We start from the raw sequence: 16,255 nt of genomic DNA, 5'->3' as shown, positions 1-16,255 counted from the left end.
AGGGGATCATTTATTTTGTCATTTTGCAATTGGTCTTTCTTTTCAATGATAGGCTGCTTTTATGGTAAAACTTATTGGTATCATTTTCTCTATTAAGGAACGCAAACAATTATGGAAGGAATTACATTGCACTCTGTCTTTCCAATGTTGCTTTTATGCTTCCCTGGCAGTTTGCTCAGTTTATACTTTTTACACAGGTAAGATGATTTTTACCTAATTTAAGTTGAATGAAAGGTGTACTTGGTTGTTTCTGTGGATATTTTTAACTTTTAGGACTTTTATGCCCTAAAAGATTTTCAAATATGGAATAATTGTAAAGTTTATGTAAATGTATGATTTGAAAAAAACAATATGATTCTATATTTTATTAGTGTATTGTTAGATTGATGGTTATTACTGATGAACATGTAATAGACATTTTCTGTCATTTTTATTCACAAATGTTATTCTGGTATTTCAGATGATATCTGTATATCCATCTATTGATTTTCCTTTCCCTAAAAATTATTCTGGGTGCCCAACTTCACAGCATGCTAAGGGCCATTCATACTCTTCATGACAGGAAGTTTAATTTCTAATCTAGCTAATTGTTGGCCATCTTGCCTGAAGAGCAGAATTTACTAGGAACCATTTCTGAGAGCCTTAATCATAATTTTGCTTAGTGAATTGAGGCCATATCTTATTTCCAAAACAACTGAGTAACTAATGGCAAGAAACTGAACTGAGGTGGCAAAGGGTAAATGGAAGATTTTAATGAAATTTCATAATACTAAAATTTTCCATCAGAGCTCCTTTCTACCTCACAGACACTGATGACAATAACAGTGGAACTGATGAATTCTTCCAAGAAGCCTCATGCTGCCAATTGTTTACAAAGCATGAAATTACAACCTCAACTTAACTGGTGCTGCATGTTTAAAGTATTCCTTCTGCTTTACTTCTTAATAGTTGGCCTCTTTCCCGTTATAACACAGAAATTTTGAATTTTATTATATTTACATGCCAGCATAGAATATATTTTTAATGATCATCACTTAATTGCAAGCAAATTTATGTGTTTGATTTTGTACTAGTAGAGGGACGATTCAAAGTTAGTTTTCTGAGGATATTATTTTATTCTTGATTGTATTTTCATAGATTAAGATTAAATTTAGTTTATGTCTCCTAAAAATATTGTCTTATAGATGGTTGTTAAGGAGCCAAGGATTAACTACATTTCAAAGGAATAAATAATGAGACTATTCTATTGTAGAGACCTAGAATATGTGGGGTGATAAGACCTCAGACATTATTATTCTTAGACACTGAGAAATTGTGACTTAATTTTGGTACCTGTATTCTAATTTATAATGTGTTCTAATTTTGTTATATTTATTTGGGAATTCTCATTGATGTAGGAGGTACTGTTATGATTAAGAAAATAGAAAGGGATAGTTACAGAAAGAAGATGTAAAATAAACACTGATAGAGATATAAATGATTTTCAGAAGTACTAGTATTGATATGTTTATACATAAGTGGTTATCAACTGAATTTTCTTTCTTTATATGGTTCTTTGTTTGGGGTACACTGTAAGTTCACATTCTTTTCAATATTTAAATTAACATGAACAGCATGTTCCTTCTATCCTTCTTGTAACAAGAATATCTCCTCCATCCTTGGAGTTTCTCTTCCTATCATTGGCAATTTATTTGAGGAAGGATTAGTACTATAATCTACTAGAGCCAGAAGTCAGACAGCTTAAATCTGAGGTATCCTGTAACCATCAGGTATTCTGTGTGCTATGGCAGATGCCAAAACTTTGCTGTTAACAAAGTACTCTTCCCTTGTATGTGAGAATTGGACTATTTGTTAACTTTCTAGGTCTCTTCTCTTGGCAGCCTGTTAATATGGTATGCTCATGGTGTTCCTAGGCACATTACTTAATGGTTGTCTAGTTGAATCTGGACTGGGAGAAACTGTTACTAAGATCTACCTGAGAGGGATGCTATAGCATTGGGGTTTCTTGAATGAAGTAACTTTGTAAATTGGCATTTCCCTTATGGAGGCTTCTGTGAGTTAAGGAGCTCCCAAGCCAGAATGGCTTCTGCATCTGTCTGATGTGCATGATGTGTCTTTGCCCCTGAGCTGTCACCTGGAGGTGATGCTGCTGTATGGACATTTGTGAGGACTCTCACTGAAGAGAACCATTTGAAGCTGCCTTGCTGACAAGGCATGTTACCTGTGCTAAAGCTTTCTGAATTAACCCGAGGCCAAGTGTGAATTTAAGAAGACCACCTGGTGGGCAGCACCCTAAAGAACTCTGATGTACCTTTTGGACACAGAGACCTTCACAAATAGCTGCAGGTGCTGGCTACTCCTCATTCAGATGGATGTGGACTTTGTGTTTTCATTTACAAGTGGCACAGCTCTTTGTTGTATAACTATGGTCATTTTGTATCATAGTATGCTTGTAGAGCTGAGATAACTGAACCAAGTCAGAAGAGTTTCTGCCTGCCAAACTGACCTTCTAAGACTCTGGTGCTCTGATGTTGAGTGAACTCACAAGTTCAAAGTCCTGAGTGCTCTCTGGTCTACATGTCATGTTTGTTTTTCAAACTCTTTGGGGTCCTGTCTGACAGTTTACCCAGAGCAGGATTACACTAGTTTCTTAGAACTATTCAAATTTTGGTACATCTCAAAAGAATAATTTTCTATACAGGAAACTCTTGGATAGAAAGCCCTAAGTCTTTCTTGTTCCTCTTCACTGAATTTCACATTTCATACACTAAGAATTGGACAAGGTACAATCTTTGTCAGGCCAAATACACCATCCATTCAAGAGCATTAGGTATTGCTCTTCTAAGGGGACTCAATGTGTTCTCTCCTAGAAATAAGTGCAGCTTTTCTTACCATACATGCCAACTTCTTTCTCTAATTTTTTTGTCTGACCTGGCATCCTGTTACTTATATAAACTCAGATTACTAGTTGATTTCTCTTTGTTAGTTTGATAATGTTTTATTGTGGGAACAACATACTTAAAATATAGGTTAAATTATCAAATATAAACTAAGGAGCAAGGAACTAAAACTTAGCTTACAAGGAGTGATAGAGTTTCAAATCCTTATAAACTATTTTAAGATGCTTACTCTTATCTCTGATTTCAGAAACAAAACTTGTTCAAGGGCTTCAACAAATTACAAATTCTCATTTGTTTTCTGTAAATAAAATTTTAACCTACCCTTAGTTGTACTTAACTTTGAGGCCAGTATCTGCAAAGTATAATAAAGTCTCAACTAGAGGCAAGACTAGAAGAAGTCAGTTCTCTATATTTTCACAGCAGAATATCAACTCTACTGTTTGTCTAGATGAGGGGGCTCTTTTCAAACAGCACTTCAAATAGTGACATTTCAAAAACTTATCTGAATTTTCACCTGTGGAGTGTATTTCTTGGTCTAAGTGATATTTAAGAAGTATAGTCTAGATTTGCATACCCTAAGGATATTCCTTCATGAGAGTTCAGAAAGGGAGATGACCTTTGGCAGCCCTCAGTATTGGAGTTTATTTCATTCAATCATTAGTCCAGTGAGACAGGTGTTATTAACTTACTCTTACAGATGAAGACACAGACACTCAGGAGATTAAATTAGGACTGCCTCACTATGAAGCATCTACACTTTCCAATTTGTTTCTAAATATGCATAGGGGACTTGGAATGCTTCTGTATCAAAGATTACACATTTAAATATATTATCTTATTTCCTTACAGAAATGCCTTTAGCTTTCATGCAGTATTGATAAAAAGCACTCATTTGAAGAATACTTATATGTTTCTCCTGAAACTATAATTCACTAATTCTAATCTATTACCTAATTGCTTTCCTCTATAAGAATTCTTATGATGTACTTCTCATAATTACTGTCAAGATTAATTTTCCTATAGGAATTTGTGAATTTCCTCGTAACAACTGTAACTATTTTATTAAATGAGCTAGACTCAATAGGAGACAAATAGGAAGAAACTGTTTTTTCTCCCGGTGTCCCTGTGAAAAAGTCTGTTTCCTGGACTTATTCCTTCCGAAATTTAGATGAAATTTAGGAGTGGTCCCATATATTTTTCTTTCCTATTCAATCTAAATAAAAGTATCATTTCATTAAATAAAAATTTTACATCTTCCAACCAAAGAATGTGATATGTACTACCACTTATTTAGTTCTTGTTTAATTTCTCTCAGTTAATGTTTCATTGATTTTTTAACAGAGATCTTAATGGATCTTTCATTAGGTTCTGAAATATTTTCTATTTTTGATACATTTAAGAAGTTGGATATTTTGCATATGTTAGTTACAGTTCTGGATATGTTAATTGGGCCAAGTTTGTTAATTATACTATTCACGTTTTCTAGATTTCTATTTTTCTTTATTTACTTCAGTTACTAGAGGAAGAGTGTGTTAAAATTATTCACTGTAACCATGTATCTGTCTATATCTTCTGCCAGTTTTCTGAATTCTTTTTTTTTTTTTTTTTTTGAGAGAGAGTCTCACTCTGTTGCTCTCCATAGAGTGCTGTGGAGTCACAGCTCACAGCAACCTTCAACTCTTGGGCTTAGGCGATTCTCTTGCCTCAGTCTCCCAAGTAGCTGGGACTATAGGCACCTGCCACAACACCTGGCTATTTTTTGTTGTAGTTGCCACTGCTGTTTTAGGTGGCCAGGGCTGGGTTCGAATCTGCCACCCTGGGTATATGGGACCAGTGCCCTACCCAATGAAGCACAGGCACTGCCCACCCAGTTTTCTGAATTCTTATCTTAAACATTTTGATACAGTTGTTATGTACATAGTTGTTATATAGTTCTTTTATTTTTATGAAATGTGCCTATTTATTGTTAGTAATCTTTTTGCCTTAAAGCCTCACATCATTATTATTTTCATTGGTGTCTGCATAGATCTTTTACCATTCTTTAACATTCAACTTTTCAGTATTCCCACATTTTAAGTGTTTCTTTTATAAGCAGTGTATAGTTAGCCTTTTAAGAAAATCTTAAGTATTGTAATATTTTAATTGGATCATTTAATCTATTTGTTATTGATGTACTGTTGTTATATTTAATTTGAGCATTTTACCAAGGTAATTGCTTTCTGTTTGCTTTCTGCTCTGTGATCTTTTTTTTTCTTTTGTAGTTGAGATTTTATTGGTTGTGTTTAGCATCAGACATTTCAATCTGCACATAATTCTTAACATACATATCCCAAATCTAAAAAGGCATTTATTGTAATTCTTTTTTAAATGGTTATTCCAGTGACTTTCCAGATTAAAATTTGGAGGCAAATTTTCCTTAAGAGGATATCAGGTACCAATATCTTCAAATGTTGATAAGCTGTTATGTAAGTCTCACCAGTTCACAATTTATTGCCATATATGCTACATACTCAAATTTTCCTTCCTTCACAGCACATTAACAAAATTATTAGGAAAATAGGACTCCCACAACCAAAGATGTTACAGAGTGTGCACTATTCTGACAGGGAGAGCCATGATCACAGGAGTGGTTTTCCTTAGGAAACAATTCTACTAAAAAACAACATGGGAATAGAAGTAATTTAAAATGCTGAAGACATTAAATGCAGGGCTGGGACTCCATGCTGCCATTCGGTATGCTTTTTATTATAGAATATAATACTCCCCCATCTATGGAATGTTAAGCTCACACCCACAACAGTCAAAGCCTCCCATAATTCAATATCCCACACTATTTTCTTGTTGTATCAAAAAATAAACAACCAGTGAATGATTTCACTTCTTAAAAAACATTTTTACACTTAAAAACAGGATGAGGTAGGATTCTCTCCTTCTTAAAAATGTTTCTAGAGCTACTAAAAAACTTGCATTTACCAAACAGTTGATAAAAATATTCCTCTGGATTGTACGAGAAGGGAGACAGGGGCCATTGGCATGGTGTATGATATTAATCAGACTTGGCTTCTTTCTCTCCTGCTTCATCAGCGCTGGACTCTCAGTTTTAGTTTCTCCATTTCCTGCAGGTAAATCTTCTTTAGTTTGTTGGTTAGCCACTTCAGCCTGCTTTCCCTTTGCTCCTCTCCCTTTGCTCCCCTTTGCCCTTTTGGTTGCACTTTTTTCTGAAGATTTATCCCTTGCTGTTGCCTTTTTTGGCTTTGTTTCCACTTTTGTAAGAGCATGTTTAGTTGACAGCTGCACCTATCTCCTCCTGAGCTTTTCCTTCCCTGTGCCTTGGGCAGAACTGACCTTCCACTTTGGTATCTTGGCAGCAGGCTGGGTGCCTGGAGAGCCTTCACGAAGGGGCACTGCCTGGCCGCTGCTGCTCCTCAGTCAAACCCTTTACTCTCCTGTTGTGTCTGTAGTCTGCCATCTTGCAATGCAGCCAGATTTTTTTTTTTTTTTTTTTTTTTTTTGAGACAGAGCTTCAAGCTGTCACCCCCAGTAGAGTGCAGTGGCGTCACAGCTCAGAGCAACCTCCAACTCTTGGGCTTAAGCAAGTCCCTAGCAAGCAGAGACTTTCAGAATCTCAGAGATGTCATCTCCGCTGTAACTAAACTGACAACCTTCTTTTTATTTACCCCACTTAACCGAAACCAGGGAGCATCCCTGAGACTCTCAGGAGCCTGGTGGAAAGGAGTTGAGGAGGGATGAAGCCAGACAATGACCCGGAAGCAGAAGCGACTCCCATAGGCCTAGTGCTGCTGAAAGGCAGCAGAGACCATAGCGCAGGAAGGAGCTATTTGTCCATGTACAACCCCAAACTGGAAAGAAGATACTAATTAAAGTGCACAAGCTGACCGGGAAGGAGATTGACATTGACATTGAGCCCGCAGACTAGGTGGAGCGAATCAAGGAGTGTGTAGAGGAGGAAGAGGGAATCACCCCACAACAGTAGCAGCTCATCTGCAGTGGCAAACAAATGAATGATGAAAAGACTGCAGCTGACTACAAATCCTAGGGGGGTTCAGTCCTCCACCTGGTATTGGCTGTGAGAGGAGGAGGTAGTGCTGACTACAGATCCTAAGGGGTTCAGTCCTCCGCCTGGTATTGGCTCTGAGAGGAGGAGATAATCTTGGGCAGTGATAGCGACACCGGAATTTCGCTCTTCAGTAGGTTCTTGGTCTCGGGCATTTGAAGAGTGAATCCGCGGACCACAGATGAGTGGTAAGACAGGATTTATTTATATAAAAGAATACAGGAGCGCCAGAGCTCCTGGCAGAGAGAAAACCCAAGTCGAGAGAGAAAAGCGCTTTCTCTCTCTGTCTCTCTCTGGGCTCTTTGTCTAGGGGGATATGTAGTCACGGGGGGCCCTCTGTAGTTACATTTAGCAGGGCTAGGTAGTTACATTTAGTGTGTTGGTAGTTACATTTAGCATGTTTGGGACCCTGTAGCTACATTTAGCGTGCCTAGGACTCTCTGTAGTTACATTTAGCGAGTCTAGGACAGCATGTCTGGGCGGTGTCTGGGACATGAATGAATGGCTACAAAGCCTTTCATTCCCGGGCCTAGGAAACTTACATGAAATTGACCAGGCCAGGAAAATGAGGGGTTCCCTGTTCAGTCTAAGTTGCTGGTGTTGGCCCAGCAGTTGTTTGGCCCCTCTGGCTACTGGAGCCTCCTGCTGGCCCCCACTCCCCCCACGCCACCCTCCAGCCTGCTGGTTCCTCTGCTGCCTGCCACCGCATCAACACTGCCAAGGCAGTGGCAGCTGGTCCATCCTCCAGCTCCAAAAGCTGGCTGGAATGCCACTTGTCCTGTATGAGTAGTCCCTCCATTTTACCTCCTTACCCTATCTGTCATAATGAGGCATCATATATCCTCTTATTCTCTGGGACACAGAGCCATTGACCCTTCACCTGGATGCTTCATGTTGTGTGTCTACTGGTGGGAGACTGTGAGGACCGCAGCCCTTGCTGGCTATTGGGTTTTAGTTTGCAATCCTGTGTGCTTCCTTCTCTTATGGCTATGTCCTTGGTTGTCAATAAAGCATTTCCTGTCCCCTCCCCCCCAAAAGGGAGTTTATTTGAGGATATTAACTTCCTCCAGAGAAGATTAAATTTGTTTCCAACAGGCAAGTAAAGGCACTAACAATCTTGAATCACTTTTATCCAATCAGATTGAGTTGATCATTAGGTGAACTTCAGTCTTTATGAGGGCTGCTTGACTTGTGGTTCACTCTTAGTGTAGTCAGTGCTTTGAAGCTCCAAACCCAAGTCTGGGGATTTACCAGACATCCTCTTCTTCAGTGTGCTGTAGCAGCTGAGCCATTGAAATGCTTGCTCAGCTTGTTTGTCTTTCAACTGCCTGTCAACTGGCAGGCCTCTGCCTCTCCCAGTTGGCAGATTCCTTTAGGGAGAAGTGACCCAAAATTTCCTTGGTAACTTGCCTTGTTAATAATCTGTGTTTATATATTTTATATATATAAATTTTAATATGTTTCATTTTCTATTCATGTATATGTATATATATTTTCCCTAATTAGTCCAGTTTTCATGGGAAAGGTTGGTTCAAATTAAATGCCTGGCATTCTCATAAGTGTAACTTTTTTTTTTTGAGACAGAGTCTCACTTTGTCACCCTCGGTAGAGTGTGGTGGCATCATAGTGCACAGCAACCTCAAATTCTTGGGCTCAAGCAATTCTCTCGCCTCAGCCTCCTGAGTAGCTGGGACTATAGGTTCCAGCCACAGTGCCTGGCTATTTTTAGAGATGGGTCTCACTCTGGCTCAAGTTGGTCTCAAACCTGATCTCAGGCAATCCACCTATGTCAGCCTCCCAGAGGGCTAGGATTATAGGCACGAGCCACCGCAACCGGCTATAATTCTTACATTTACTTTGCTTATGCATAGTGAAGTGTTTGTTCTATACATTTGTTTTACTTTTGCTGTTCTATATTTTTATTTCAGATAGCCTCATTATTTCCCATGTATATTGTGGGATACATTGAACCAAGCAAGTTTCAGAAGATCATTTATATGAACATGGTAACATTTTTAATATTTATACAACAAATACTAAAATAAGTTCTGAGAGTTTATGAAATGTAACTGATTGTTTTATGGGGTACCTTCTCTTTGGTACTATTTAATACATACAGTAACATGAAGGAAGACTAGAAATATACATTATAGATGTTATAGCAAATTATACTCTCAAGTAAACTGTAGATTTTTTTGTATTCTTTAGAAATTTTTTATGTATTGTTATTGTCACTACTTTTGAAATTGCCTTTTCTTTCTCAGACCTGAGATTTTTAGCACTTTCCATGAATATTACACTCTATCTGAAGTTTTGTTGTTGCATTTTTGTTTTTATCTTAGTTTTCAAACATGTTTTCCTTAAAAAGTAAAAAATAGTGGGTGGTGCCTGTGGCTCAAAAGGGTAGGACGCCAGCACCATATGCTGCAGGTGGTGGGTTCAAACCCAACCCCAGCCAAAAAAAAAAAAAAAAAAAGTAAAAAATAGTTAAGCTTCACAAGTGATGGAAATTCTACAGTAATCAAAAAAAGATTAGTGAAACTAATATTTATAACTCTTATTATCTTCATTATTAAAATTATAGAAAGCATAATTATTTTTATTTTTTTCAAGTAGAAGATAGAGAAAAACATTAATTCTGTCGTAGAATTTATAGTCTTGAATTTTATTTTATTTTATTATTATTTTTTTTTGAGACAGAGCCTCAAGCTGTCTCCCTGGGTAGAGTGCTATGGCTTCACTGCTCACAGCAACCTCCAACTCCTGGGCTCAAGCGAGTCTCCTGCCTCTGCCTCCCAAGTAGCTGGGACCACAGGTGCCCGCCACAACGCCCGGCTATTTTTTGGTTGCAGCCATTATTGTTGTTTGGCGGGTCCAGGCTGGATTCGAACCTGCCACCTTAGGTGTACGTGGCTGGCGCCTTAGCCACTTGAGCCACAGGCGCTGAGCCTATAGTCTTGAATTTTAATACTTAGAAGCTACCAGCAACTTAAAATTCTATTGTTTAACCAAGATTCAAATAGAATTTATGTTAGAAATGTCTATATGCCTCCAGATAAAGTAGGCAATTTGCCATATATGTAATAACTATAAAATATGTGGGTTTTTTTTTTCAGGCTTCAGTTCTCCTTTGTTTTATTTTGATGTTTGGAAATCCAATGTACTTATCTTCTTATTATTCTTCATCTTTGTTAATGACGTGGGTAAGTGTTAAGTTCTTGAAATTTTGTTTTAGCCTGCAAAATACCAGCTATTTACGTGTTCTAATGAAAACGTTTTTATGTTTTATGTACCTGTAGAGTCTGTAATGGTATTTCCTTTCTCATTTCTGATATTAAATATTCATGTCCTATTTTTTTTTTGATTGGTCTGGTTGGAGGTTTATTAATTTTACCGATTTCTCTCAAGGAAACAGCTTTTAGTTTCGTTGATTGGCTCTACTGTGTTTTGTTTTCAGTTCCATTGATTTCTACTTAATCCTTACTACCTTAGTTCTTCTGCTTACTTTACGTTTAATTTGTTCTCTTTCTTTTTCCTGTTATTTTAAAGGTGCAAGGTCATTGAGACCTGTTTTTTTTTTTAATATAGATGTTTAGTGCTATTAATATCCCAGATATTTTCATATAGGGCACTTTTATTTTTCACACATTTTTCTGAAACATATGATATAGATACCTCAAAAATATTATTATTATTCTTTAAATAGTCATCTTTGTGCTGCATGAAAGGAGAGAAGGTTAGCACTCCCCTTGATAAGGATGGAAGAGGCCCTCGGGCCTGACAACCACATATGGTTAAGGCATTGCCACCTACTTCGTGGCATCTAACCATCGTTTTTAAGCTATAACCCAACTATAACCCAAGATGAAGGGGAAAGAGGAGAGGGAGGAGGAGGGGATGGGAGGAGGATGGGTAGAGGGAGAGTAATTGGTGGGACCACACCTATGGTGCATTTTACAAGGATACATGTTAAATCTATTAAGGGTAGAATATAAATATCTTAACTCAATAACTAAGAAAATGCAGTGAAGGCTATGTTAACCAATTTGATGAAAGTATTTCAAATTGTATATAAAATCAGCACATTGAACCCCGTAATTGCACTAATGTACACAGCTATGATTTAATTAAAAATTTTTTAAGTCATCTTTTAAAAATATTTAAACATAAGTAATCATATATTTACCCTGTACTTGCTATTCCAGTGCCTTTGAGTTGTGTAGAGATAGTTTTACATTCCTTCTGTTTGAAAAAACTCTTGTAACAATTGCTTTAGTGAAGATCTGCTTCTCATGAAGCATTTTGCCCTCATTGTTGAAAGGTATGTTTCCTGGGCATAGAATTATAGATGAACAATGTTTTTCTTTAATAATTTAAAAGATGTTGCTTGACTGTTGCTTACATATTTTTCTTGAGAAATCTTTTGACATACTTGTCCTTTAATTCTCAGTACATATCATTTCTTATTTCTCTGGCTGTTAAGACTTTATCACTTATTTTGAGCAGTTGGTATATAATATGTATTACTATAGCTATCTTTATATTTCTTGTATTTGAGATTCAGTTGAAATTCTTGGATCTCTGGGTTTGCAATTTTCATAAAATTTGAAAAAATAATCTTCTGAGACAGGGTCTTCCTTTGTCACATTTAAAACATTTTTGACCTTTATTTCTTCTAATATGTTTTATCCCCTCTCCTCCCATTTAGGTACTCTTATTTACATGTATATTGAGCTGCTTGAAATTATCCCATGGTTCACAGATCCTGTGTTTATTTTGGTCTATATTTAAGTTTTCTAGTCTTTTTTCTGCAGCATCAAATCTGTTCTTAACTTCATCCAGTGCATTTTTTCTCTTAAGCATTGTAGTTTTCATGACTAAAAGTTCAGTTTGGGTCTTTTAGAATATTTGTCTGGAGTTAACACATTCCCTATTTTTTATCTCTTCTTCTACATGTGTAACACAATTGTTGTATCTCCTTTAGTGTCTTCACCTACTACTTCTGTCATCTGTGTCAGTTTTAGTTGACTCTGCAGGCTTCATGAGTTTTACCTTGTTAGGTGCAGGATCTTCTTTTCTTTCTATAAATATCCTGGAGATTTTTACTGTGATTCAGTTAATTAACTTGGAAATAAGTTGATTCTTTTGGGTCTTGCTTTTAGGATTTGTTAGAAAGTTCGTTTATGGCTAGTATTGCTCTGCTACTGAAACAAACCCTTCTATGTAGACTACCTAATGCTTCCTGATTTGTGAGGTTTCCATACTGTCTGGGAGCAAGAACTACCTTGTTTGTCTAGGCTCTGGGGATTATTCCCCATACTTGTTTCATATGCTTCTAATCCTGACTCCAAGGTATTTTGTTTTGTTTTTTAATACGCACACACTGATCAGTGAGCTGAAGATACAAGAGGGACCCTCTGCAGACCTCTGGGGCCCTGACTCTATGCTGATGTCTTCTCATCAGTGCTCTGATATGCAGACTCTAGCTGCTCTAGTCTTCCTAACTCCAATTCCTGTGCACTTTCTGGTTCTTCTCTCCTTGTTCTACAGTCTGGACACTCTGAGAGCAGTAACTGAGAGTCATATGACTCACCTCATTTAATGAGTGTATTTCAGGGATCTTTCAGTGATCTTTGTCCATGTGCCTGTCCAGTTTCTTGAAAATCATTGTTTCATGTATTTTGCTTTAAAAACTTTGACGTTCCTTAATCTTTATTATAATTAGTAGCAATAGTATTATGGCAAAAACCACAAAATGTGTAATATTTTAATACATCTTTAAGTTCAGTATTGTTAACTATATGCATGTTATTATCATCAGATCTTTAGAAATTTTTCATCTTGCATGACTGAAACTCTGAAACCATTGAACCGCAACTCTCCTTTTCCCCTTTCCCTATTCCTTGGCAGCCATCATCCTACTACTGCTTCTATGAGTTTACTATAGCTATTTCATATGTAAGTGAAATTATGTCCTCAAGGTTCATTCATGTTGTAGAATATAGCAAGATTTCATGCTTATTTAAGATTAAATAATACTCCATTATATATACATACCACATATTCTTTATCCGTTCATTCATCAATGATATTTGGGTTGTTTCCACCTCATGGCTATTCTGAATAATGCTGCAATGAACAAAGGAGTGCAAATATCTCTTTGAGATCCTGTTTTCAATTTTGTTAGATAAGTACCTGGAAGCAGGATTGTTGGATTGTATGATAGTTCTGTTCTTCTGTTTTGAAGAGTCTCCAGACTGTTTTCTATAGTGGCTACACCATTTTACAATCCCACCAACAGTTCCTTAGGGTTCTTCATTTTTATCAATGCTTGTTATTTCTGGTTATGTTTTGGTTTGTTTTATTTTACAGTGGCCACCACAATGGTAAGAAGTGAAATAGCACTGTGCTTTTGATTTACATTTCCTGGTGATTAGTAATGTTGAATACATTTTCAAATCCCTGTTGGCCATTTGTGTGTCTTTTCTTGAGAAATATTTATTCAAGTCTTTTGTCCATTTTTTTAAATTGCAGTATTTGGGGGTTTACTATGTTCATCAGAGATACTGGCCAATAGTTTTCTTATATTGGTTTCAGGGTAATGGCTAACCTCATGAAATGTGTTTGAAAGTGTTCCTTCCTCTTCAATTTTTGGAAGAGTTTTAAGAAGGATTGGAATAAATTCTACTTTAAATATTTCATAGAATTCTGCAATGATGCTGTCTGTTCTTGGGAAGTTTTAGATTACTGATTTAATCTTACCAGTTACAGGTCTTTTGAGACCATCTATTCATAATTTACTCTTAAGAGGTATGTTTTTGAAATTTGTTTATTTCTTCTAAGTTATTCAGTTCATTGGTTTATAATTGTTTACAATAGATTCTTCATTTTTTTATAGTTTCATAAGTGTTTTATTGTGGACTTCCCATAGGTAATTAAAGTACTCTCCAATATCTAGGCATGTAGGTTGTTTCCTACATTTTGGATTTGCACAGTTGCAGTGAATAGTCTGGTACACTTATATCTTCCTGTTGGAAATTCAAGAATCTTGGATCATATAGGGAATTTAAGCACCAGCTAGCTGATAAAAAATTCTACTCCAAATCTAAATAATATACAGGCTCAAGAATTTATTTTCTCATGGAAAACATTTTTCTATCCCAAATTTGGGGATAAACAAATAACATTTCAACTTCTAGAGATGGTAAAGGAAGTATTTCTGGTCACTGTCTTTCTAGTTTTGACTGTTATAACAAAAATACCAGGGACTAGGTGTTTTACTTTATTTTCTTTTTTTATTTCAGGTTAATGTGAGGGTACAAAGAACTAGGTCACAATGTTTGCATTTGTTAGGTGGAGGCCCTATTGTAGTGTGTCCTGCACCAAAGAGCTATACTCTTACAAATACTCTAACATTGTGCCTATTAAATGAGAACACACCAATCTCCTCTTCTTCTCCCCTCTCCCACCTGCCCCCAGTTTGAATTGAAATGAGTTTTCTCTTATGTTGCTGTGTATTAGATCATCTACAGTTTTCATCTTAGTATTAAGTACATTGGATACTTGCTTTTACATACTTATGATACTTATCTAAGAAGAATGTGCTTAAACTCCATCCAGATTAATACAAAAGATGTAAAGTCATCTATTTTCTGGCTAAATAGTATTCCATGGTATACATATACCACAGTTTCTTAATCCATTTATGAATTGATGGGTATTTAGGTTGTTTTCACATCTTGGAGATTGTAAATTGCACTTCAGCAAATACAGTGCAAATGTTCTTAAGATAAAATGATTTTTTTCTTCTGGGTAGGTGGCTAGTAATGGGATTGTGGGATCAAATGGGAGATCTAATTTGAGATTCTTGAGGAATCTCCATACTTTTTTCCAAAGAGGTCCCACCAACAGTATAAAAGTGTTCCCTTCTCTCCATATTTATAGCTTTGGAATTTTGTGATCTGGGTTATTCTCACTGGGGTTTGGTGATATCTGAGGGTGGTTTTAATTTACATTTTTATGATGATTAGGAACAATGAGCATTTTTTCATATGTTTGTTAGCCATTCACGTGTCTTCATCAGAGAAGATTCTGTTCATGTCTCTTGCCCAGTGATAGATGTGATTGTTTGCTCTTTTTTTGTTGATTAATTTGTGTTCTCTGTAGATTCTAGTTATAAAATCCTTGTCATATTTATAACATTTGTATCTTTTCCCATGCTAAAGATTTGTCTATTGGCTTTAATTTTTGTTTCCTTAGCTGTGTAGAAGCTTTTCAATTTAGTTAAATCCCATTTGTTTATTTTTACTGTTGTTGCAGTTGCCAATGAAGTCTTCTTCATAAAATCTTTCCCAGGATTGACATTCTCAGAAGTTTTTACACACTTTCTGCTAGAATTTTTATCATTTCATGCTTTAAATTTAAATCTTTTATCCAGCAAGAACTAATTTTTGTCAGTGATGAGAGTTGTAGGTGTAGTTTCAGACATACAGGTGACTAACCAATTCTCTCAACACAATTTATTTATTTGGGTTCCCTATTTGGGATACTTTTACCCAGCATATGCTTTTGTTTGGTTTATTGAAGATCAGATTGCAGTAAGAGACTAGTTTCATCTCTTGGTTTTCTATTTGATTACATATGTCTATGTCTCTATTTTTTCTCTGACTACCATATTTTCATCACTGTGGACTTGTAAAATAACCTAAATTTTGGTAGAGTGATGCCTCTGGCTTTGTTTTTTATTAGTAAGAATTGTCTTGGTTATAGTGGGGTTTTTCTAGTTCTGAAGGAAACAAAAAACTATTTTTTCCAATTCTTCAATTATGATATTGGTATTTTAATGAATTTTACATTGAATCTATAGATTGCTTTGGGAAGTATAGACATTTTAACAATGTTGTTCTTCCAAGCCAAGAGCATGGTTTGTTTTTCCATGTGTTAATATCTTCTGTTATCTGTTTCTTTTCTTAGGGTTTCATAATTCTCTTTCTGGAGGTCTATCACCTCTTTTGTTAGGTATAGTCCTACGTATTTAATTTTTTTTGAAGCTGCTGTGAAGAGATTTGTGTCTTTGATTTGCCTCTCAACTTGGCTATTATTGGCATAGACAAAGACTATTGATTTGTGGACATAGATTTTATACTTGGAAACATTACTGTATTTCTTAATTACTTCCAGAAGTCTTGTAGTTGAGTCTCTGGAGTTTTCTAAGTATAAGATAAAATCATTGGCAAAAGGGAGAGTTTAAACTCCTCTTCCCCCATTTTTTTTTTTTTTT

The 16,255-nt window shown here is 36.1% G+C and overlaps 1 protein-coding gene, 1 non-coding gene and 2 pseudogenes across 3 annotated transcripts in view; 3 read left to right on the top strand and 1 right to left on the bottom strand.

Annotated features, from left to right (window-relative positions):
* The window catches only part of LOC100966452 (probable C-mannosyltransferase DPY19L2), a 164,702-nt gene that overhangs the window by 69,050 nt on the left and 79,397 nt on the right, over positions 1-16,255 (top strand). For both annotated transcript variants that reach the window (XM_003788579.2, XM_023512443.1), the window contains 3 exons: positions 98-197; positions 8,904-8,981; positions 10,092-10,178. In XM_003788579.2, the coding sequence (XP_003788627.1) occupies positions 98-197; positions 8,904-8,981; positions 10,092-10,178 (265 nt within the window). The remainder of the gene's footprint in view (positions 1-97; positions 198-8,903; positions 8,982-10,091; positions 10,179-16,255) is intronic.
* LOC105886852 lies at positions 5,947-6,369 on the bottom strand (annotated as a pseudogene).
* On the top strand, positions 6,647-7,023 carry LOC105886851 (annotated as a pseudogene).
* Positions 10,690-10,814, top strand: LOC111724921. The gene has a single exon (XR_002773129.1). It is a non-coding gene; the product is annotated as a U6atac minor spliceosomal RNA (small nuclear RNA).

The sequence above is a fragment of the Otolemur garnettii genome, unplaced genomic scaffold (genome assembly GCF_000181295.1).
Source record: "Otolemur garnettii isolate 467f Iridium unplaced genomic scaffold, OtoGar3 scaffold00028, whole genome shotgun sequence".
Taxonomy (NCBI): domain Eukaryota; kingdom Metazoa; phylum Chordata; class Mammalia; order Primates; family Galagidae; genus Otolemur; species Otolemur garnettii.
Note: the sequence above shows the minus strand (reverse complement) of the source record. Positions and strands in the feature narration are given on the sequence as shown.